Consider the following 25,234-nt stretch of genomic DNA (forward strand, 5'->3'; position numbering starts at 1 on the left):
AAACAGCACACCTGGGGAAACACCATTCTAAACAACACACCTGGGACAACACCATTCTAAACAGTGGCCTATGCACTTGAATGGTGAATGGGAGGCACACTTCAATTACCAGTTGAGAAATAAAAATAGTAGCTCTGTTCAAATCGTGGCCATCAAAACAGTTAACACGCGATTGACTTTAGAACTGTTGCAATGACTGGGCTTATATCAAAGCACGTTTCACGACAGCAGCAAGGAGCTGAGGGGAAATTCCACTCAAAATAGCTTCTGCATACTGTGTGATAAAATAAGACAGACAGTACAACATGATGACTAACGGAAATACACAAGCACCAATTTAGTTCCACAAAATTATGCAAATGAACCTGTAGACCGATAAGCATGACGGTCAAATGCATTTCCATCGACTGGTATAAAAAAAACGAAGGAGTTGTTTTTTTCCTCCCGGTCAATTTGGACGGCAACAATTGTATTTATCGGCTTTTAATTATTTTAATTTTTTTATGGGCCAAATGCCGGCTACGCGGAAACTGTAATCTGATCTGGTGGCAGCCATTTGTACTGTAATGTATTGCTACACTGCTGATTGTGCTAAATTAACTTGCCTGAATATTCATGAGAGAGGTAGAGAAAGGGGGGGGAGTTACTCCTTTATCACCCCCCCTGCCTCTCCTCAGGTGTCCCCCCCTCCTGCCTCTCCTCAACTGTGTCCCCCCCTCCTGCCTCTCCTCAACTGTGTCCCCCTCCTGCCTCTCCTCAACTGTGTCCCCCTCCTGCCTCTCCTCAGCTGTCTCCCCTCCTGCCTCTCCTCAGCTGTCCCCCCCTCCTGCCTCTCCTCAGCTGCCCCCCCTCCTGCCTCTCCTCAGCTGCCCCCCTCCTGCCTCTCCCAGCTCAGCTGCCCCCTCCTGCCTCTCCTCAGCTGTCCCCCCCTCCTGCCTCTCCTCAGCTGTCCTGCCTCTCCTCAGCTGTCCCCCCCCTCCTGCCTCTCCTCAGCTGCCCCCCTCCTGCCTCTCCTCAGCTGTCCCCCCTCCTGCCTCTCCTCAGCTGTCCCCCCCCCTGCCTCTCCTCAGCTGTCCCCCCTCCTGCCTCTCCTCAGCTGTCCTCCTGCCTCTCCTCAGCTGCCCCCCTCCTGCCTCTCCTCAGCTGTGTCCCCCTCCTGCCTCTCCTCAGCTGTCCCCCCCCTCCTGCCTCTCCTCAGCTGCCCCCCCTCCTGCCTCTCCTCAGCTGTCCCCCTCCTGCCTCTCCTCAGCTGCCCCCTCCTGCCTCTCCTCAGCTGCCCCCCTCCTGCCTCTCCTCAGCTGCCCCCCTCCTGCCTCTCCTCAGCTGTCCCCCTCCTGCCTCTCCTCAGCTGTCCCCCTCCTGCCTCTCCTCAGCTGTCCCCCCTCCTGCCTCTCCTCAGCTGTCCCCCCCTCCTGCCTCTCCTCAGCTGTCCCCCCCCTCCTGCCTCTCCTCAGCTGTCCCCCCTCCTGCCTCTCCTCAGCTGCCCCCTCCTGCCTCTCCTCAGCTGTCCCCCTCCTGCCTCTCCTCAGCTGCCCCCCTCCTGCCTCTCCTCAGCTGCCCCCCCTCCTGCCTCTCCTCAGCTGTCCCCCTCCCTCCTGCCTCTCCTCAGCTGCCCCCCCCTGCCTCTCCTCAGCTGTCCCCCTCCTGCCTCTCCTCAGCTGCCCCCTCCTGCCTAACCTTAGCTGAGTCCCATTCTCCAGATGCTGTGAAGCAGGTCTAATTTAAAACACCTTTAGCCCAAATAAAGCAACAACTTGAAAACCCTGGTCTCTCACGCACGCATACACACAGAGAGAGCAAGGCTTCGGGAGCTGGCTGGCACCTCAGTTCACTGATCCTCAAATTAAAGAGCTGGAGGAACGCAAAAATAGAACCACAGGGATGCTGGAGGGAGAGAGGTAGGAGGAGGAGAGGGTGAGGAGGGAGAGAGGTAGGAGGAGGAGAGGGTGAGGAGGGAGAGAGGTAGGAGGAGGAGAGGGTGAGGAGGGAGAGAGGTAGGAGGAGGGAGGGGAAGAGGAGGGAGGAGAGAGAGGAATGGGGGGGGGGGGGCAGAGCCCCAGGAAAGCATCACAATTAAACCCAACCAAATCATGAGAAAACAAAAAGATAATTACTTGACACATTGGAAAGAATTAAGAACAAAAGAACAGAGCGAACTAGAATGTTATTTGGCCCTAAACAGAGAGAACACAGTGGTAGAATACCTGACCACTGTGACTGACCCTAAACAGAGAGAACACAGTGGCAGAATACCTGACCACTGTGACTGACCCTAAACAGAGAGGACACAGTGGCAGAATACCTGACCACTGTGACTGACCCTAAACAGAGAGAACACAGTGGCAGAATACCTGACCACTGTGACTGACCCTAAACAGAGAGTACACAGTGGCAGAATACCTGTCCACTGTGACTGACCCTAAACAGAGAGTACACAGTGGCAGAATACCTGACCACTGTGACTGACCCTAAACAGAGAGAACACAGTGGCAGAATACCTGTCCACTGTGACTGACCCTAAACAGAGAATACACAGTGGCAGAATACCTGACCACTGTGACTGACCCTAAACAGAGAGTGGCAGAATACCTGACCACTGTGACTGACCCTAAACAGAGAGTGGCAGAATACCTGACCACTGTGACTGACCCTAAACAGAGAATACACAGTGGCAGAATACCTGACCACTGTGACTGACCCTAAACAGAGAGAACACAGTGGCAGAATACCTGACCAATGTGACTGACCCTAAACAGAGAGTGGCAGAATACCTGACCACTGTGACTGACCCTAAACAGAGAATACACAGTGGCAGAATACCTGACCAATGTGACTGACCCTAAACAGAGAGTACACAGTGGCAGAATACCTGACCAATGTGACTGACCCTAAACAGAGAGTACACAGTGGTAGAATACCTGTCCACTGTGACTGACCCTAAACAGAGAGTACACAAGTGGTAGAATACCTGTCCACTGTGACTGACCCAAACTTAAGGAAAGCTTTGACTATGTACAAACTCAGTGAGCATAGCCTTGCTATTGAGAGAGGCTGCCGTAGGCAGACATGGCTCTCAAGAGAAGACAGACTATGTGTTCACTGCCCACAAAATGAGGTGGAAACTGAGCTGCACTTCCTAACCTCCTGCCAAATGTACGACCATATTAGAGACACATATTTCCCTCAGATTACACAGATCCACAAAGAATTAGAAAACAAACCCAATTTTGATCAACTCCCATATCTACTGGGTGAAATACTACAGTGTGACATCACAGCAGCAAGATGTGTGACCTGTTGCCACAAGGGCAACCAGTGAAGAACAAACACAATTTTAAATACAACCTATATTTATGCTTATTTATTTTCCGTTTTGTACTCTAACCATTTGCACATCTTCACAACACTGTACATATACATATTTGAAATGTCTTTATTCTTTTGAAACTTCTGTGTGTGTAATGTTTACTGTTGATTTTTATCATCCATTTCCCTTGCTTTGGCAATGTTAACATATGTTTCCATTGCAAATAAAGCTCTTGAATTGAAAGGGAGCGGGGGGGGGCAGGAGTTGGCTGACAAGTCTCCTGTCGTCTCATCACTGCTCTTGTGACTTCCTGTTGGGTATCAAGAACCTCAAGGTTAAAACTCTAACATCTCACGACTATGACTCCTCAGCCCACCAGAGCAGAGCGGATCCTCAGCCCACCAGAGCAGAGGGGATCCTCAGCCCACCAGAGCAGAGGGGATCCTCAGCCCACCAGAGCAGAGGGGATCCTCAGCCCACTAGAGCAGAGGGGATCCTCAGCCCACCAGAGCAGAGCGGATCCTCAGCCCACCAGAGCAGAGGGGATCCTCAGCCCACCAGAGCAGAGGGGATCCTCAGCCCACCAGAGCAGAGGGGATCCTCAGCCCACCAGAGCAGAGCGGATTCTCAGCCCACCAGAGCAGAGCGGATTCTCAGCCCACCAGAGCAGAGCGGATCCTCAGCCCACCAGAGCAGAGGGGATCCTCAGCCCACCAGAGCAGAGGGGATCCTCAGCCCACCAGAGCAGAGGGGATCCTCAGCCCACCAGAGCAGAGGGGATCCTCAGCCCACCAGGGCAGAGGGGATCCTCAGCCCACCAGGGCAGAGCGGATCCTCAGCGCACTAGAGCAGAGGGGATCCTCAGCCCACCAGAGCAGAGGGGATCCTCAGCCCACCAGAGCAGAGGGGATCCTCAGCCCACCAGAGCAGAGCGGATCCTCAGCCCACCAGAGCAGAGCGGATCCTCAGCCCACCAGAGCAGAGGGGATCCTCAGCCCACCAGAGCAGAGGGGATCCTCAGCCCACCAGAGCAGAGGGGATCCTCAGCCCACCAGAGCAGAGGGGATCCTCAGCCCACCAGAGCAGAGGGGATCCTCAGCCCACCAGGGCAGAGCGGATCCTCAGCCCACCAGGGCAGAGCGGATCCTCAGCCCACCAGGGCAGAGGGGATCCTCAGCCCACCAGGGCAGAGCGGATCCTCAGCCCACCAGGGCAGAGCGGATCCTCAGCCCACCAGCAGAGGGGATCCACCAGAGCAGAGGGATCCTCAGCCCACCAGAGCAGAGGGGATCCTCAGCCCACCAGAGCAGAGGGGATCCTCAGCCCACCAGAGCAGAGCGGATCCTCAGCCCACCAGAGCAGAGGGGATCCTCAGCCCACCAGAGCAGAGGGGATCCTCAGCCCACCAGAGCAGAGGGGATCCTCAGCCCACCAGAGCAGAGGGGATCCTCCCAGCCCACCAGAGCAGAGGGATCCTCAGCCCACCAGGGCAGAGGGGATCCTCAGCCCACCAGGGCAGAGGGATCCTCAGCCCACCAGGGCAGAGGGGATCCTCAGCCCACCAGAGCAGAGCGGATCCTCAGCCCACCAGAGCAGAGGGGATCCTCAGCCCACCAAAGCAGAGGGGATCCTCAGCCCACCAGAGCAGAGGGGATCCTCAGCCCACCAGGGCAGAGGGGATCCTCAGCCCACCAGGGCAGAGGGGATCCTCAGCCCACCAGGGCAGAGCGGATCCTCAGCGCACCAGAGCAGAGGGGATCCTCAGCCCACCAGAGCAGAGGGGATCCTCAGCCCACCAGAGCAGAGCGGATCCTCAGCCCACCAGAGCAGAGCGGATCCTCAGCCCACCAGAGCAGAGGGGATCCTCAGCCCACCAGAGCAGAGGGGATCCTCAGCCCACCAGGGCAGAGCGGATCCTCAGCCCACCAGAGCAGAGGGGATCCTCAGCCCACCAGAGCAGAGCGGATCCTCAGCCCACCAGGGCAGAGCGGATCCTCAGCCCACCAGAGCAGAGGGGATCCCTCAGCCCACCAGAGCAGAGGGGATCCCTCAGCCCACCAGAGCAGAGGGGATCCTCAGCCCACCAGAGCAGAGGGGATCCTCAGCCCACTAGAGCAGAGGGGATCCTCAGCCCACCAGGGCAGAGCGGATCCTCAGCCCACCAGGGCAGAGCGGATCCTCAGCCCACCAGAGCAGAGGGGATCCCTCAGCCCACTAGAGCAGAGGGGATCCTCAGCCCACTAGAGCAGAGGGGATCCTCAGCCCACCAGAGCAGAGCGGATCCTCAGCCCACCAGAGCAGAGGGGATCCTCAGCCCACCAGAGCAGAGGGGATCCTCAGCCCACCAGAGCAGAGGGGATCCTCAGCCCACCAGAGCAGAGCGGATCCTCAGCCCACCAGAGCAGAGTGAACCCCCACATGGTTCAACCATTCAACCTTATTCCCTCTGCTACAGCACAGCCAGGCCAGGACTTGTAGTGCTGATCTAGAGTCAGGTCTCCCCCAGTACATATAATTGCATTCATTATGATCTTTAAAAAAAAAACTCTACTGATCTCAGATCACTAATGGTAGTGTGCATCAGCTGACAAGTCCCTTGGGTAGCAACAGAACATAAGGGTCAGAGAGGTCAAGTCTTCGCAAATTAGAAATCTGCACCAGACTGAGGCGGTCGTTCGGCAGTTGGTTAGATTTCACTACAAGACATCATCCAGGCTTTCTTCGCTATCGCTCGATGGGGAAACACACAGAGTGTCTAGTCTACACGGTGTGTAGCCGTTAGCGATCATGCTAATGATAACTGACTGTTGGTAGATGGGAAAGGCTGTTCCCCCCCCTACCCCAAAAGACTCATCAATTAAATGTTAACTACAAAGTAGCCTATCAGAATGTCAGAATACCTGTCAGAATGACATCATGATTATTTGCATCCACTTGTTTTGCAAACTCTCACGAGGGCTTCAGAAACACAGCTAACCAGACAGCTGTCTCTGGCTGATGCACACTGGAATTAAAGGGTAACGACACCCAAAACACACATTTTTCTCCAACTTCAAAAGAGATCTCTCTATGTGGTTAAAGCAGTTGTTGTTGTTGACGTAAAACATACAATTTAGTTGTTTTTGTGATTTAAAAAAAAAAAAATTTATTGTGATTTTGGGAACGAAAACCAGAAAAAAAAGCGTAGCTTGGGAAAATAGCATTTGGAGAAAAACAAAAAAACTGAATCAGGCAACAAAAAAAATGTACCTGATTTTATCAGGTCCTGAGGCTGTCCTCTCACTGGAAACAAAGAGAGAGGGAACAAACAGGATATGGTAGGAGAATGAATCACAAGGAGGTTTCACCTCAAACTAGTCAGGATCAGAAACGTTCTCAGTACAATTACTATAATTCATTTTTAACGACTCTTCTCGGGAACTGTACATTACTCTTCAGGACATCCTCATCTTAAAGAGGTATTACGGTGTCGGATGGTACAGAAATGGATTCCTTTGTCTACGAATAGGACCATCACTCTTCAGGGAATGCATAGGTGACTACAGCCCACCATCTGGGAGTCCAAGGACACCTGAAGAGCTGCAAGCTCTCCTCGAGGCCACAGACGTACACATTGACATCATCAAATGAGATCAGGTTGTGTCAGATCAAATCTGTGTAAGCTCTGGAAGATAAAGCATAAAGCTACCTCACATGAGATGACTCACCTCATTGATCTCTACAGTGTTTTCCATAAGGGCCCGCTGTAATGCTAGCCTAATGTTAGCCTAATGCTAGCGTAATGCTAGCGGAATGTTAGCCTAATGATAGCGTAATGTTAGCTCAATGCTAGCTCAATGCTAGCGTAATGTTAGCGTAATGCTAGCGTAATGTTAGCGTAATGCTAGCGTAATGCTAGCGTTAAAGATGAGCTGAAATCCACTTCATTATTGTTTTGTGGCACATTCATTTTCGTTGCGTGTTTCAAATCAAACAGGCAGCGTTAGGCTGACCGCACCGCCCTCTGACGAGCCCTGCGGTTGCGGAAAGTGCACCTGCCCGTACCAGGCGGTGATACAGTCCGACAGGATGCTCTCAATGGTGCGTGTGTAGAAGGCCTTATACAGCCACAAAGTCAGGATGCATAGGCTATGTACTGTGCTTTGATTGACAACCGAACAGCAAGTGTTGACTAGTTTATTAAAAGGTGTCGAATTGACTGAATCAAGTCAATAGTATCACGTCGGGACAGTAAACCAAAGAGCTTGTTTGTATTTTCCTAGGATTCGAAGCCCATGTCGAGACTCGCGGTGACTCAGTGACTCGTCAGTGAAGCCTAGTGATGGGTTTTTCGCGAATGAACGGCTCCTTTTGAACTGATCTGTTAAGTGAACCATATCGGTGAGAGAGCCGTTCATATGAATCCCTTGCATACTGGTAGGAGTAGGAGAGCCGTTCATATGAATCCCTTGCATACTGGTAGGAGTAGGAGAGCCGTTCATATGAATCCCTTGCATACTGGTAGGAGTAGGAGAGCCGTTCATATGAATCCCTTGCATACTGGTAGGAGTAGGAGAGCCGTTCATATGAATCCCTTGCATACTGGTAGGAGTAGGAGTGAGAGAGCCGTTCATATGAATCCCTTGCATACTGGTAGGAGTAGGAGTAGGAGAGCCGTTCATATGAATCCCTTGCATACTGGTAAGAGTAGGAGTGAGAGAGCCGTTCATATGAATCACTTGCATACTGGTAAGAGTAGGAGTGAGAGAGCCGTTCATATGAATCCCTTGCATACTGATAGGAGTAGGAGTAGGAGAGCCGTTCATATGAATCCCTTGCATACTGGTAAGAGTAGGAGTGAGAGAGCCGTTCATATGAATCCCTTGCATACTGGTAAGAGTAGGAGTGAGAGAGCCGTTCATATGAATCCCTTGCATACTGGTAGGAGTAGGAGTGAGAGAGCCGTTCATATGAATCCCTTGCATACTGGTAAGAGTAGGAGTGGGAGAGCCGTTCATATGAATCCCTTGCATACTGGTAGGAGTAGGAGTGAGAGAGCCGTTCATATGAATCCCTTGCATACTGGTAAGGTTGCATCTGTAGTAAACCCCTCTCTAGCAGCCCTGGAGGTCCATCCATCTGTAGTAAACCCCTCTCCTGCAGCCCTGTATGTCCATCCATCTGTAGTAAACCCCTCTCTAGCAGCCCTGGAGGTCCATCTATCTGTAGTAAACCCCTCTCTAGCAGCCCTGGAGGTCCATCTATCTGTAGTAAACCCCTCTCTAGCAGCCCTGGAGGTCCATCCATCTGTAGTAAACCCCTCTCTAGCAGCCCTGGAGGTCCATCTATCTGTAGTGCAGCCCTGTATGTCCATCCATCTGTATTAAACCCCTCTCTAGCAGCCCTGGAGGTCCATCCATCTGTAGTAAACCCCTCTCTAGCAGCCCTGGAGGTCCATCTATCTGTAGTAAACCCCTCTCTAGCAGCCCTGGAGGTCCATCCATCTGTAGTGCAGCCCTGTATGTCCATCCATCTGTAGTAAACCCCTCTCTAGCAGCCCTGTATGTCCATCCATCTGTAGTGCAGCCCTGTATGTCCATCCATCTGTAGTTAACCCCTCTCTAGCAGCCCTGTATGTCCATCCATCTGTAGTAAACCCCTCTCTAGCAGCCCTGGAGGTCCATCCATCTGTAGTGCAGCCCTGTATGTCCATCCATCTGAAGTAAACCCCTCTCTAGCAGCCCTGGAGGTCCATCCATCTGTAGTAAACCCCTCTCTAGCAGCCCTGGAGGTCCATCTATCTGTAGTGCAGCCCTGTATGTCCATCCATCTGTAGTAAACCCCTCTCTAGCAGCCCTGGAGGTCCATCCATCTGTAGTAAACCCCTCTCTAGCAGCCCTGGAGGTCCATCTATCTGTAGTAAACCCCTCTCTAGCAGCCCTGGAGGTCCATCCATCTGTAGTGCAGCCCTGTATGTCCATACATCTGTAGTAAACCCCTCTCTAGCAGCCCTGTATGTCCATCCATCTGTAGTAAACCCCTCTCTAGCAGCCCTGGAGGTCCATCCATCTGTAGTGCAGCCCTGTATGTCCATCCATCTGTAGTAAACCCCTCTCTAGCAGCCCTGTATGTCCATCCATCTGTAGTAAACCCCTCTCTAGCAGCCCTGTATGTCCATCCATCTGTAGTAAACCCCTCTCTAGCAGCCCTGTATGTCCATCCATCTGTAGTGCAGCCCTGTATGTCCATCCATCTGTAGTTAACCCCTCTCTAGCAGCCCTGTATGTCCATCCATCTGTAGTAAACCCCTCTCTAGCAGCCCTGGAGGTCCATCCATCTGTAGTGCAGCCCTGTATGTCCATCCATCTGAAGTAAACCCCTCTCTAGCAGCCCTGGAGGTCCATCCATCTGTAGTAAACCCCTCTCTAGCAGCCCTGGAGGTCCATCTATCTGTAGTGCAGCCCTGTATGTCCATCCATCTGTAGTAAACCCCTCTCTAGCAGCCCTGGAGGTCCATCTATCTGTAGTAAACCCCTCTCTAGCAGCCCTGGAGGTCCATCCATCTGTAGTGCAGCCCTGTATGTCCATACATCTGTAGTAAACCCCTCTCTAGCAGCCCTGTATGTCCATCCATCTGTAGTAAACCCCTCTCTAGCAGCCCTGGAGGTCCATCCATCTGTAGTGCAGCCCTGTATGTCCATCCATCTGTAGTAAACCCCTCTCTAGCAGCCCTGTATGTCCATCCATCTGTAGTAAACCCCTCTCTAGCAGCCCTGTATGTCCATCCATCTGTAGTAAACCCCTCTCTAGCAGCCCTGGAGGTCCATCCATCTGTAGTAAACCCCTCTCTAGCAGCCCTGGAGGTCCATCTATCTGTAGTAAACCCCTCTCTAGCAGCCCTGGAGGTCCATCCATCTGTAGTGGAGCCCTGTATGTCCATCCATCTGAAGTAAACCCCTCTCTAGCAGCCCTGGAGGTCCATCCATCTGTAGTAAACCCCTCTCTAGCAGCCCTGGAGGTCCATCTATCTGTAGTGCAGCCCTGTATGTCCATCCATCTGTAGTAAACCCCTCTCTAGCAGCCCTGGAGGTCCATCCATCTGTAGTAAACCCCTCTCTAGCAGCCCTGGAGGTCCATCTATCTGTAGTAAACCCCTCTCTAGCAGCCCTGGAGGTCCATCCATCTGTAGTGCAGCCCTGTATGTCCATACATCTGTAGTAAACCCCTCTCTAGCAGCCCTGTATGTCCATCCATCTGTAGTAAACCCCTCTCTAGCAGCCCTGGAGGTCCATCCATCTGTAGTGCAGCCCTGTATGTCCATCCATCTGTAGTAAACCCCTCTCTAGCAGCCCTGTATGTCCATCCATCTGTAGTAAACCCCTCTCTAGCAGCCCTGTAGGTCCATCCATCTGTAGTAAACCCCTCTCTAGCAGCCCTGGAGGTCCATCCATCTGTAGTAAACCCCTCTCTAGCAGCCCTGTATGTCCATCCATCTGTAGTAAACCCCTCTCTAGCAGCCCTGTATGTCCATCCATCTGTACTAAACCCCTCTCTAGCAGCCCTGTATGTCCATCCATCTGTAGTGCAGCCCTGTATGTCCATCCATCTGTAGTAAACCCCTCTCTAGCAGCCCTGTATGTCCATCCATCTGTAGTGCAGACCTGTATGCCCATCCATCTGTAGTAAACCCCTCTCTAGCAGCCCTGGTGGCCCCATCTGTAGTAAACCCCTCTCTAGCAGCCCTGGAGGTCCATCCATCTGTAGTAAACCCCTCTCTAGCAGCCCTGTATATCCATCCATCTGTAGTAAACCCCTCTCTAGCAGCCCTGGAGGTCCATCCATCTGTAGTAAACCCAACACGGGGTTCATTGGTCAATTCCACGACAACTTCAGCTTTAGCTTGCTTCTATAGAGCAAGGTGTTTCTGTTTGCTGGAACAGGTGAGAGAAGTTAGTAACATGGCTCGAGAACTTTCACCGGTGGTGCTGAAACCCTCGATTCCTCTCGACCACGGAGAACAGGCTACTATAAACATATCTATCGTTCCTGTAATGTCTTTGGGCCAGTTAGAATCAGCTTCCAAGTGCAGAGGGGCGACCAAGTTGTTGTTGTGCGTTTCCCTCTTGGTGGCAGTAAGTCTGGGGTGATGTTGACGCATTTACGTCGACAAGATATTTGAGGTGTTCGGCAGCTCCATAGGCTATTCTGGTTGACTAATGGAGACATACTCTCTCTGTCCGCCTCCATTGTCATCTACACTGGGAAGCCTAAATGTTACCAAACTGGAGATTTAAACAAAGAATTATCCTGGTTTATCCTGGTAGTCCGCCATTATAACTAAGAATTTGTTCTCAACCTACTCGCCGAGTTAAATAAAAAACAAAAATATCGACCCCCACCACTCGCCATTGAACAGAACTAGTTCCCGGCTGCGCCTCATTAAAGAACTGTTTGAAATGAGCCAATTAAGAATTAGAATCGTATTACAACGTGTGATAGGCAGTAGCTGTTTTAACAGAACAGCCTGAAATATTGTGGTTTTTTTCAGCCCTTTTGTTTCATTTTTGCAAATACATTGTTTAACATATTCATGTGGGTTCACAGTGCGGACCGAACCTGAGGTCTCTGTACGAACAGGTGTACCCCTACATCCTCATAATGAAAACCTTTCACCGCCCCCCTTAAGACGATTTAACTGTCTCGTTTATTCACAGGAGGCGGCCATGTTGGAGAGGAGAGACGGGAGGGGGCCATGTTGAAGAGGAGAGACGGGAGGCGGCCATGTTGGAGAGGAGAGACGGGAGGCGGCCATGTTGGAGAGGAGAGACGGGAGGCGGCCATGTTGGAGAGGAGAGACGGGAGGGGGCCATGTTGGAGAGGAGAGACGGGAGGCGGCCATGTTGGAGAGGAGAGACGGCCATGTTGGAGAGGGGAGACGGGAGGCGGCCATGTTGGAGAGGAGAGACGGGAGGCGGCCATGTTGGAGAGGAGAGCCGGAAGGCGGCCATGTTGGAGAGGAGAGACGGAAGGCGGCCATGTTGGAGAGGGGAGACGGAAGGCGGCCATGTTGGAGAGGAGAGACGGGAGGCGGCCATGTTGGAGAGGAGAGACGGAGGCGGCCATGTTGGAGAGGAGAGACGGAGGCGGCCATGTTGGAGAGGAGAGACGGGAGGCGGCCATGTTGGAGAGGAGAGACGGGAGGCGGCCATGTTGGAGAGGAGAGACGGGAGGCGGCCATGTTGGAGAGGAGAGACGGGAGGCGGCCATGTTGGAGAGGAGAGACGGGAGAAGGCCATGTTGGAGAGGAGAGACGGAAGGCGGCCATGTTGGAGAGGAGAGCCGGAAGGCGGCCATGTTGGAGAGGAGAGACGGAAGGCGGCCATGTTGGAGAGGGGAGACGGCCATGTTGGAGAGGAGAGCCGGAAGGCGGCCATGTTGGAGAGGAGAGCCGGAAGGCGGCCATGTTGGAGAGGAGAGCCGGAAGGCGGCCATGTTGGAGAGGAGAGACGGGAGGCGGCCATGTTGGAGAGGAGAGACGGCCATGTTGGAGAGGAGAGACGGGAGGCGGCCATGTTGGAGAGGGGAGGCGGCCATGTTGGAGAGGAGAGACGGGAGGCGGCCATGTTGGAGAGGAGAGACGGGAGGCGGCCATGTTGGAGAGGAGAGACGGAGGCGGCCATGTTGGAGAGGAGAGACGGGAGGCGGCCATGTTGGAGAGGAGAGACGGGAGGCGGCCATGTTGGAGAGGAGAGACGGGAGGCGGCCATGTTGGAGAGGAGAGACGGAAGGCGGCCATGTTGGAGAGGAGAGCCGGAAGGCGGCCATTTTGGAGAGGAGAGCCGGAAGGCGGCCATGTTGGAGACGAGAGCCGGTAGGCGGCCATGTTGGAGAGGAGAGCCGGTAGGCGGCCATGTTGGAGAGGAGAGCCGGAAGGCGGCCATGTTGGAGAGGAGAGACGGAAGGCGGCCATGTTGGAGAGGAGAGCCGGAAGGCGGCCATGTTGGAGAGGAGAGCCGGAAGGCGGCCATGTTGGAGAGGAGAGCCGGAAGGCGGCCATGTTGGAGAGGGGAGACGGAAGGCGGCCATGTTGGAGAGGGGAGACGGAAGGCGGCCATGTTGGAGAGGAGAGCCGGAAGGCGGCCATGTTGGAGAGGAGAGCCGGAAGGCGGCCATGTTGGAGAGGGGAGACGGAAGGCGGGTAGTTTCCATTAGCTAGTTGAGCAGACAGAGACACTGCAACAGTAGGGCTCCTTATTACAGTGGAGATGTTAGCTTAGCCTGCAAAGACTGAGGACAAAGGTGATGTGTGTGTGTGTGTGTGTTTCAGGATGTCGCCTATTGATCGCCTATAGCAGAGCGGTACTGTGTGTGTGTGTGTGTGTGTTTCAGGATGCCGCCTATTGATCGCCTATAGCAGAGCGGTACTGTGTGTGTGTGTGTGTGTGTGTGTGTGTGTGTGTGTTTTGTGTGTGTGTGTCAGCTGGAGTGTGTATAGCCAGGGAGGCTGGCTGGAGAAGAGCTACTCAAAGCCCCGATCGATCGCACAGGTCGCCGCTCAGTGGGGAGGGTGTGTGTGGGTGTGTGTGTGTGTGTGTGTGTGTGTGTGTGTGTGTGTGTGTGTGTGACTGCCTGTCCTCCTCAGCTACCTGCCATATCCTCCCCTTTCCACCCTTCCGTCAGACTGGAGAACACACGTATCCTGTCATCTCCTTGTCGTCTGGTCTCCATTCCCCATCCATCCAATGCACACTAAGCCTTACTGCAGAAAGAGATGCTCCCATCGTTCAGGGATCACACGGCTGAGCAGACAGACGAGACAGACGGGGACGTACTCTGTGTTAGGGCTGGGCCAGATGAGGACGTACTCTGTGTTAGGGCTAGATGAGGACGTACTCTGTGTTAGGGCCAGATGAGAACGTACTCTGTGTTAGGGCTGGGCCAGATGAGAATGTACTCTGTGTTAGGGCTGGGCTAGATGAGGACGTACTCTGTGTTAGGGCTGGGCCAGATGAGAACGTACTCCGTGTTAGGGCTGGGCCAGATGAGGACGTACTCTGTGTTAGGGCTGGGCCAGATGAGGACGTACTCTGTGTTAGGGCTGGGCCAGATGAGAACGTACTCTGTGTTAGGGCCAGATGAGACCGTACTCTGTGTTAGGGCCAGATGAGGACGTACTCTGTGTTAGGGCTGGGCCAGATGAGAATGTACTCCGTGTTAGGGCCAGATGAGGACGTACTCTGTGTTAGGGCTGGGCCAGATGAGGACGTACTCTGTGTTAGGGCTGGGCCAGATGAGGACGTACTCTGTGTTAGGGCTAGATGAGGACATACTCTGTGTTAGGGCTGGGCCAGATGAGGACGTACTCTGTGTTAGGGCTGGGCCAGATGAGGACGTACTCTGTGTTAGGGCTGGGCTAGATGAGGACGTACTCTGTGTTAGGGCTAGATGAGGACGTACTCTGTGTTAGGGCCAGATGAGGACGTACTCTGTGTTAGGGCCAGATGAGGACGTACTCTGTGTTAGGGCTGGGCCAGATGAGGACGTACTCTGTGTTAGGGCTGGGCCAGATGAGGACGTACTCTGTGTTAGGGCTGGGCCAGATGAGGACGTACTCTGTGTTAGGGCTGGGCCAGATGAGACCGTACTCTGTGTTAGGGCTGGGCCAGATGAGGACGTACTCTGTGTTAGGGCTGGGCCAGATGAGACCGTACTCTGTGTTAGGGCTGGGCCAGATGAGGACGTACTCTGTGTTAGGGCTGGGCCAGATGAGACCGTACTCTGTGTTAGGGCTGGGCCAGATGAGACCGTACTCTGTGTTAGGGCTGGGCCAGATGAGACCGTACTCTGTGTTAGGGCTGGGCCAGATGAGGACGTACTCTGTGTTAGGGCTGGGCCAGATGAGGACGTACTCTGTGTTAGGGCTGGGCCAGATGAGACCGTACTCTGTGTTAGGGCTGGGCCAGATGAGACCGTACTCTGTGTTAGGGCTGGGCCATATCTCCAATTCATTCAAATGTATGTTATTGCGGGCAAGAATCTGTTTTTATTCTGGCTCCTTGGTCTCATTTACTGGCTCCTTGGTCTCATTTACTGACTCCTTGGTCTCATTTACTGACTCCTTGGTCTCATTTACTGACTCCTTGGTCTCATTTACTGACTCCTTGGTCTCATTTACTGACTCCTTGGTCTCATTTACTGGCTCCTTGGTCTCATTTACTGACTCCTTGGTCTCATTTACTGGCTCCTTGGTCTCATTTACTGACTCCTTGGTCTCATTTACTGGCTCCTTGGTCTCATTTACTGGCTCCTTGGTCTCATTTACTGGCTCCTTGGTCTCATTTACTGGCTCCTTGGTCTCATTTACTGGCTCCTTGGTCTCATGTTGTCTTCTTAGTCTTGTCTCCTTCGCTCCTTCTGTGCCGTCAGAGAGGAAGAGGCGAAGCGAGAGGTTTCACTCACACCCAAATCTGTCCAACAATAAGCCCAGGGCCTACTTTGGAACTATGCTTGTCACCTGCCTTCCAGCCTTTGGGACAACGACTGCCATTGTTAGGACGGAGACATGAGCATCTCATCATTATATTACAGATCTCTGACTGTGTGCACCTTCCCATTTACACACCAAGCTCCTCACCCATGTCACTCACAACAACTGAGATGAGAGATCCCCCTTCTTCCTCTCTGACAAGAGGTTTCAACTCGCCAGTTGAGGTTTGTTACAATAGAACAGGCCAATGTAGACACCGAAACACACCGAGACTCAAATAGCAAACAGAAGTTAAAACGAGAGCATCAACGAACGTTGATTCTGGAAATTGAAAATGCTCAGTTTGTTGCAAGAGGCATTGCGTTACCGTGGTACCGTTGGGCAGCTTTTTCGCCCAAGAATATTATACGAGCTGTGCACTAAGCATACAACACAATTCTATAAAGAAGTTGAGAACTTAGTTCTCATTCTGAGAAATAAGGTAGGCCACTTGATTTCAACATCTGAACAAAAGTGGACAGGCTTACTTAGCATGCTGTTCAAACAGACCGTGTGTGTTCGTAACAATTCCACCGTTCTGCCTTGTCAGCTAGTGTAACGGATGTGAAATGGCTAGCTTAGTTAGCGGTGGTGCTGGTGTAACGGATGTGAAACGGCTAGCTTAGTTAGCGGTGGTGCTGGTGTAACGGATGTGAAACGGCTAGCTTAGTTAGCGGTGGTGCTGGTGTAACGGATGTGAAACGGGCTAGCTTAGTTAGCGGTGGTGCTGGTGTAACGGATGTGAAACGGCTAGCTTAGTTAGCGGTGGTGCTGAGGTAACGGATGTGAAACGGCTAGCTTAGTTAGCGGTGGTGCTGAGGTAACGGATGTGAAACGGCTAGCTTAGTTAGCGGTGGTGTTGGTGTAACGGATGTGAAACGGGCTAGCTTAGTTAGCGGTGGTGCGGCGCTAAATAGTGTTTCAATCGGTGACGTCACTTGCTCTGAGACCTTGAAGTAGTTGTTCCCCTTTGCTCTGCAAGGGTCGCGGCTTTTGTGGAGCGATGGGTAACGATGCTTCGTGGGTGACTAGGTTACTAAAATGTTACAGTCCTGACTAGGTTACTAAAATGTCACAGTCCTGACTAGGTTACTAAAATGTCACAGTCCTAACTAGGTTACTAAAATGTTACAGTCCTAACTAGGTTACTAAAATGTTACAGTCCTAACTAGGTTACTAAAATGTCACAGTCCTAACTAGGTTACTAAAATGTCACAGTCCTGACTAGGTTACTAAAATGTTACAGTCCTAACTAGGTTACTAAAATGTCACAGTCCTAACTAGGTTACTAAAATGTCACAGTCCTAACTAGCTTACTAAAATGTTACAGTCCTAACTAGGTTACTAAAATGTCACAGTCCTAACTAGGTTACTAAAATGTCACAGTCCTAACTAGGTTACTAAAATGTCACAGTCCTAACTAGGTTACTAAAATGTCACAGTCCTAACTAGGTTACTAAAATGTCACAGTCCTAACTAGGTTACTAAAATGTCACAGTTACTAAAATGTCACAGTCCTAACTAGGTTACTAAAATGTCACAGTCCTAACTAGGTTACTAAAATGTCACAGTCCTAACTAGGTTACTAAAATGTCACAGTCCTAACTAGGTTACTAAAATGTCACAGTCCTAACTAGGTTACTAAAATGTCACAGTCCTGACTAGGTTACTAAAATGTTACAGTCCTGACTAGGTTACTAAAATGTTACAGTCCTAACTAGGTTACTAAAATGTTACAGTCCTAACTAGGTTACTAAAATGTTACAGTCCTAACTAGGTTACTAAAATGTTACCGTCCTGACTAGGTTACTAAAATGTCACAGTCCTAACTAGGTTACTAAAATGTTACAGTCCTAACTAGGTTACTAAAATGTCACAGTCTGGCTTTGTTTTTTTAAAAGGTTGACATAATGACATAATGAAAAACAAAAACCTGGTAACAAAACACAGGAGAAACAAGCCTATTACAGCAACATTAGAACAGTAGTCTAGGCTGGCGACCCAACTACAATACATCTTGATTGTACCATGCAGCACTGTTGCAGGAGATGGTTTCAAAGCAGGGGAACATAAATATCTTAACAGAACTGCTGCTAGTTTATGATCACTTTCTGGGAATATACACATATTCTCTCTGGCAGAAAGAAAGAAAACCTGTGACTTGGTTTTTGTCTTGTGAATGTTTCATTGAAGTGACTGACTGTCTGCACGGTTGAACAGGAGACAAAGCAGCATTGAGCTAAGCTTTGCTCTCTCTCTGTCGCTCCCCCTCTCTCCAGCTCTCTTTCTGTCGCTCCCCCCTCGCTCTCTCCATCTCTCTTTCTGTCGCTCTCTCCAGCTCTCTTTCTGTCGCCCCCCCTCTCTCTCCAGCTTTCTGTCGCTCTCTCCAGCTCTCTTTCTGTCGCTCCCCCCCTCTCTCTCCAGCTCTCTTTGTCACTCCCCCTCTCTCTGTCGCTCCCCCTTGCTCTCTCCAGCGCTCTTTGTCACTCCCCCTCTCTCTCTGTCGCTCCCCCTCTCTCTCAGCGCTCTTTGTCACTCCCCCATCGCTCTCTCCAGCTCCCTCTCTGTCGCTCCACCTCTCCCCAGCTCTCTTTGTCGCTCCCCCTCGCTCTCTCTGTCGCTCCCCTCTGTCTCTGTCGCTCCCCCATCGCTCTCTGCTGCTCCCCCATCGCTCTCTCCAGCTCCATGTCGCCCCCCCTCTCTCTGTCGCTCGTCGCTCTCCCCTCGCTCTCTCCAGCTCTGTCGCTCCCCCCTCTCTCTCTCGCGGTGTGTTGCTCCCCCTCTCTCTCTGTGTGTCAATCCCCCTCGCTCTCTCCAGCTCTCTTTCTGTCATTCCCCCCTCTCTCTCAGCTCCCTGTCGCCCCCCCTCTCTGTCGCTCCTCGCTCTGTCGCTCCCCCTCGCTCTCTGTGTGTCACTCCCCCCATCGCTCTCTGTGTGTCGCTCCCCCTCGCTCTCTCCAGCTCTGTCGCTCCACCCTCGCTCTCTGTGTGTCGCTCCCCCCATCGCTCTCTGTGTGTCGCTCCCCCATCGCTCTGTGTGTCGATCCCCCTCGCTCTCTGTGTGTCGATCCCCCTCGCTTTGTGTGTCGCTCCCCCTCGCTCTGTGTGTCGCTCCCCCATCGCTCTCTGTGTGTCGCTCCCCCATCGCTCTCTGTGTGTCGCTCCCCCATCGCTCTCTGTGTGTCGCTCCCCCATCGCTCTCTGTGTGTCGCTCCCCCATCGCTCTGTGTGTCGATCCCCCTCGCTCTCTGTGTGTCGATCCCCCTCGCTCTCTGTGTGTCGATCCCCCTCGCTCTCTGTGTGTCATCCCCCCTCGCTCTCTGTGTGTCGCTCCCCCATCGCTCTCTGTGTGTCGCTCCCCCTCGCTTTGTGTGTCGCTCCCCCCTCGCTCTCTGTGTGTCGCTCCCCCCTCGCTCTCTGTGTGTCGCTCCCCCCTCGCTCTCTGTGTGCCGCTCCCCCCTCTCTCTGTGTGTCGCTCCCCCTCTCTCTGTGTGTCGCTCCCCCCTCTCTCTGTGTGTCGCTCCCCCCTCTCTCTGTGTGTCGCTCCCCCATCGCTCTGTGTGTCGCTCCCCCATCGCTCTGTGTGTCGCTCCCCCATCGCTCTCTGTGTGTCGCTCCCCCATCGCTCTCTGTGTGTCACTCCCCCATCGCTCTCTGTGTGTCGCTCCCCCATTGCTCTCTGTGTGTCGCTCCCCCCATCGCTCTATGTGTGTCGCTCCCCCTCGCTCTCTCCAGCTCTGTCGCTCCCCCCATCGCTCTCTGTGTGTTGCTCCCCCATCGCTATGTGTGTCACTCCCCCTCGCTCTGTGTCGCTCCCCCCTCTCTCTGTGTGTCGCTCCCCCATCGCTCTCTGTGTGTCGCTCCCCCCTCGCTCTCTGTGTGTCGCTCCCCCATCGCTCTCTGTGTGTCGCTCCCCCCTCTCTCTGTGTGTCGCTCCCCCATCGCTCTCTGTGTGTCGCTCCCCCCTCTCTCTGTGTGTCGCTCCCCCATCGCTCTCTGTGTGTCGCTCCCCCATCGCTCTGTGTGTGTCGCTCCCCCCTCTCTCTCTGTGTCGCTCCCCCATCGCTCTCTGTGTGTCGCTCCCCCATCGCTCTCTGTGTGTCGCTCCCCCATCGCTCTCTGTGTGTCGCTCCCCCATCGCTCTCTGTGTGTCGCTCCCCCATCGCTCTCTGTGTGTCGCTCCCCATCGCTCTCTGTGTGTCGCTCCCCATCGCTCTCTGTGTGTCGCTCCCCCTCTCTCTGTGTGTCACTCCCCCTCGCTCTCTGTGTGTCGCTCCCCCTCTCTCTCTGTGTGTCGCTCCCCCTCTCTCTGTGTGTCGCTCCCCCTCGCTCTGTGTGTGTCGCTCCCCCTCTCTCTGTGTGTCACTCCCCCCTCTCTCCTCCCTCAGTCTCTCCTCCATCAGTCTCTTCTCATCTCTCTCTATTCAACATTAAATGCAGAGAAAGAAAACTTTGTCCCTGTCGTGTGTATTAAGGTTCAATGTTGTGTGTGTGTATTAAGGTTCAATGTTGTGTGTGTGTATTAAGGTTCAATGTTGTGTGTATGTTTTAAGGTTCAATGTCGTGTGTGTGTGTGTATTAAGGTTCAATGTTGTGTGTATTAAGGTTCAATGTTGTGTGTGTGTATTAAGGTTCAATGGGGTGTGTATTAAGGTTCAATGGGGTGTGTATTAAGGTTCAATGGGGTGTGTATTAAGGTTCAATGGGGTGTGTATTAAGGTTCAATGGGGTGTGTATTAAGGTTCAATGGGGTGTGTATTAAGGTTCAATGGGGTGTGTATTAAGGTTCAATGGGGTGTGTATTAAGGTTCAATGGGGTGTGTATTAAGGTTCAATGGGGTGTGTATTAAGGTTCAATGGTGTGTGTATTAAGGTTCAATGTTGTGTGTGTGTATTAAGGTTCAATGTTGTGTGTATGTTTTAAGGTTCAATGTCGTGTGTGTGTGTGTATATTAATGTATAATGGGGTGTGTGTGTATGTTTTAAGGTTCCCTGTCAGGAACAAGGCTTCTCTCTGGCGGACACAGCCATGGCTTTTTCAAGGACTTACTGATACTAACAGAAAGAAAATGGTGTGAATAAAATTATTACCAAGGGGTGGCTGGGGGAGGGGCGTTCGACAGCCACGTCTCTTAAAAGGGAAATAACAACACATGGGCTGCAATAATGTATGTGTTCATGTTATATAACTAAGCATGGCAGCGACCACAGTGAAGCGTTTTAGCTACTTGACCTTTTCCTTCCTGCTTGATAAATTAAAGATATGCCATTGATGACGGGGGCAGACTAGCTGAGCCAGCCAGATACCACTGGAACAGAGAGAAAACTGCAGGCGTCTCTCTCTCCCTCTCTACCCCCTCCCTTGCGCCCTCCCTCCCTCGCTCCCTCTCTCTCCCTCCCCCTCCTCCCTCTCGCTCCCTCCCTCCCTCTCTCTCTCTCTCCCTCTCTCTCTCTCCCTCCCTCCCTCCCTTCCCCTCTCTCCCTCTCTCCCTTCCCCTCTCTCTCGCTCGCTCCCTCTCCCCCTCCCTCCCCCTCTCTCTCCCTCTCCCTCTCCCCCTCCATCCCTCTCCCTCCCCCCCCTCCCTCCCCTCCCTCCTCCCTCCCTCCCCTCTCCCTCCCCCTCCCTCCCACCCCCTCCCTCCCTCCCCCTTCCCCCTCCCTCCCCCTCCCTCCCTCTCTCCCTCCCTCCCTCCCTCCCTCCCCCTCAGTACAGACAGAAGAGTTTGGACATTTCCCCCCTCAGTTTGGTGTTCAACCGATTTAGAAACAGCAGGTGAAGAAGAGGTCGTGTTTACTGCCGGGGAAAAGGTTATGACTGTGTGTCAAATAGTGCCCTATTCCCTACATAGTGGACAAATAGTGCCCTATTCCCTACATAGTGGACAAATAGTGCCCTATTCCTTACATAGTGGACAAATAGTGCCCTATTCCCTACATAGTGGACAAATAGTGCCCTATTCCCTACATAGTGGACAAATAGTGCCCTATTCCCTACATAGTGGACAAATAGTGCCCTATTCCCTACATAGTGGACAAATAGTGCCCTATTCCCTACATAGTGGACAAATAGTGCCCTATTCCCTACATAGTGGACAAATAGTGCCCTATTCCCTACATAGTGGACAAATAGTGCCCTATTTCCTACATAGTGGACAAATAGTGCCCTATTCCCTACATAGTGGACAAATAGTGCCTTATTTCCTACATAGTGGACAAATAGTGCCCTATTCCCTACATAGTGGACAAATAGTGCCCTATTCCCTACATAGTGGACAAATAGTGCCTTATTCCCTACATAGTGGACAAATAGTGCCCTATTCCCTACATAGTGGACAAATAGTGCCCTATTCCCTACATAGTGGACAAATAGTGCCCTATTCCCTACATAGTGGACAAATAGTGCCTTATTCCCTACATAGTGGACAAATAGTGCCCTATTCCCTACATAGTGGACAAATAGTGCCCTATTCCCTACATAGTGGACAAATAGTGCCCTATTCCCTACATAGTGGACAAATAGTGCCCTATTCCCTACATAGTGGACAAATAGTGCCCTATTCCCTACATAGTGGACAAATAGTGCCCTATTCCCTACATAGTGGACAAACAGTGCCTTATTCCCTACATAGTGGACAAATAGTGCCCTATTCCCTACATAGTGGACAAATAGTGCCCTATTCCCTACATAGTGGACAAACAGTGCCCTATTCCCTACATAGTGGACAAATAGTGCCCTATTCCCTACATAGTGGACAAATAGTGCCCTATTCTCTACATAGTGGACAAATAGTGCCTTATTCCCTACATAGTGGACAAATAGTGCCCTATTCCCTACATAGTGGACAAATAGTGCCCTATTCCCTACATAGTGGACAAATAGTGCCTTATTCCCTACATAGTGGACAAATAGTGCCCTATTCCCTACATAGTGGACAAATAGTGCCCTATTCCCTACATAGTGGACAAATAGTGCCTTATTCCCTACATAGTGGACAAATAGTGCCCTATTCCCTACATAGTGGACAAATAGTGCCCTATTCCCTACATAGTGGACAAATAGTGCCCTATTCCCTACATAGTGGACAAATGGTGCCCTATTCCCTACATAGTGGTCAAATAGTGCCCTATTCCCTACATAGTGGTCAAATAGTGCCCTATTCCCTACATAGTGGACAACTTTTGACCAGGGCAGTGGTCAAGTAATGCACTATATAAAGATATAGGATGGTATTTGAGACGTTTCCTACTTAGTCTCCCTCTAAAGATACTACACTACAGAACAACTCAATATCGTACTTGGAATAAAAATACTATCCCAGACAACAGAACAGGCAGACTTCAATAAAAATACTATCCCAGACAACAGAACAGGCAGACTTCAATAAAAATACTATCCCAGACAACAGAACAGGCAGACTTCAATAAAAATACTATCCCAGACAACAGAACAGGCAGACTTCAATATTTTTCATTCTATTTTACATTTAACCTTTATTGAACTAGGCAAGTCAGTTAAAGAACAAATTCTTATTTTACAATGACACCGGCCGAACCCGGAAGACGCTGGGACAATTCTCCCGCCGCCCTACGGGACTCCCAATCACGGCCGGTTGTGCTACAGCCTGGAATCGAACCAGGGAGTCTCTGTAGTGTCTTAGACCGCGGCTCCACTCTGGATCAATATGCTAATCAATAATGACTGGGAACTGCCAGGGAACCTCACAATAGCACTTAAGTATGGTGATAATATGTGTTGAGATTCTCACGATTCTACATTACGGTGTTATGTTCCAAAGCCTATTGCTCATTACACGTCTGCTGTAGAGAGACGAGAGAAAATGAGTTTTGATCAGACATGGAAATAGAAGAAGGTGAAAACACGTTGGCTCACTATTTCAAAATGAAGATGGAGAACAAAGCTATAGGATGGAAACTACCGGAGGGTTTTGGAGCAGGTACAACATCCAGTCACATATCGATGTGTAACATCTTCCAGCTACAGCCAACTAGAGAAAGCTAACGTTACCTAGCAACAACAACAAAAAACGATACTTGGAGTCAAAGTATCGATATACCGTCCCAAAAATAATATGGCAATATTTTTTTAAAGATAATCTTGAAATAGGCATGTCTGATTGACCAAACAACCAAAAACACATCTTACTTTAGCTTTCCTAACGAACCAGATAATCAATAGTAATTTCTGTTTGTTTATAAAAGTTAGCTGGCTAATTCATTGATCCGAAGCCCAACCCTGGATATAACCCTGGGTATAAGGTTAGCCTAGTGGTTAGAGCATTGGACTAGTAACCGGAAGGTTGCAAGTTCAAACCCCCGAGCTGACAAGGTACAAATCTGTCGTTCTGCCCCTGAACAGGCAGTTAACCCACTGTTCCTAGGCCGTCATTGAAAATAAGAATTTGTTCTTAACTGACTTGCCTAGTTAAACAAAGGTATTAGAACGTATTAGAAAACAAAGATATTAAAGAGTAGAATTCTCTAGTTTGCCATTTTAAAAAGGCGGGGGGGGAACGACCTACCATCAAAGAGGAAATAATGTCATATTTCTAGATTTGAGGAATGTGTCTCAAACTCGTCTGCTGCCAATTAGATAAAAGCAATGTAAATACAAATTTACAATTCGCATTGAACAATAAAGTTGTATTGTTCAATGTGGCGTCGTACTTGTCTACAGGCCTAGGCTGTATCTCTTGGGACTGAGGCTTCTTTCAGGAGAAAAGCAAACACTACACGATGACATATGTTGCCAAACAGACGAAGGGACTTTATAACTTAATAACGTAACAAGAATTTGACTCACCGCCAGGTCTGTAAACAACGTCGTCTTCAGTAATGAAGGAAGTGATCTCTCCGTTCTCCATCCGTTCATACCTCGACTTCTTCTTGATCATCTTCTTCTTTCCCTTCTTCCCTGACTCCTCCCCCATCCCCATGTTGATCCCGCCTACTGCCCCGGCACCTCCCCTGTTCTCGTTATCCTCGTCCTCGCTCTCGGCGTAGTTCTTAGCTCCGCCCTCCAACGTGCAGCTGCGGCGCGGTCGTGAGCTCTCGCTCTCCCTGGACGCTTTGTCCCTCTTGTCCCGGTCTCTGTCCCTCTCTCTGTCCCTCTCCCTGTCTCGGTCTCTGTCCCTGTCCTTCTCTCTGTCTGGCTTGTCTTTGTCCGCGGTCATGATTCGCCACGTGCCTTCCTCAGTCCTCTCACGGCTGGGCCTCCGTGAAAGGTAGACTGTCAGCCTGGGCTTCAGTCTTCTGAATTGACCAATCAAATCCAGGGAAAATTCAGCCACACCAACAGCCCCAGTGTTCCAGAAAAGCTGTGAAGAAAGAAGAAGGGAAGAGAGACAGGAAAAAGGAGCCGTTAATGAACAGGGTAATAATTCAACATGACAAAATCACCTTTC

General features: G+C 51.4%; 1 protein-coding gene across 1 annotated transcript in view; it reads right to left on the minus strand.

Annotated features, from left to right (window-relative positions):
* Window positions 1–25,234, minus strand: part of LOC115120478 (arginine-glutamic acid dipeptide repeats protein-like) — a 324,644-nt gene that overhangs the window by 212,174 nt on the left and 87,236 nt on the right. The window contains 1 exon segment of the mRNA XM_065005146.1: window positions 24,634–25,147. Coding sequence (XP_064861218.1) covers window positions 24,634–25,003 — 370 coding nt within the window. The 5' untranslated portion in view covers window positions 25,004–25,147.

Source organism: Oncorhynchus nerka, linkage group LG20 (assembly GCF_034236695.1).
Source record: "Oncorhynchus nerka isolate Pitt River linkage group LG20, Oner_Uvic_2.0, whole genome shotgun sequence".
NCBI classification, from domain to species: domain Eukaryota; kingdom Metazoa; phylum Chordata; class Actinopteri; order Salmoniformes; family Salmonidae; genus Oncorhynchus; species Oncorhynchus nerka.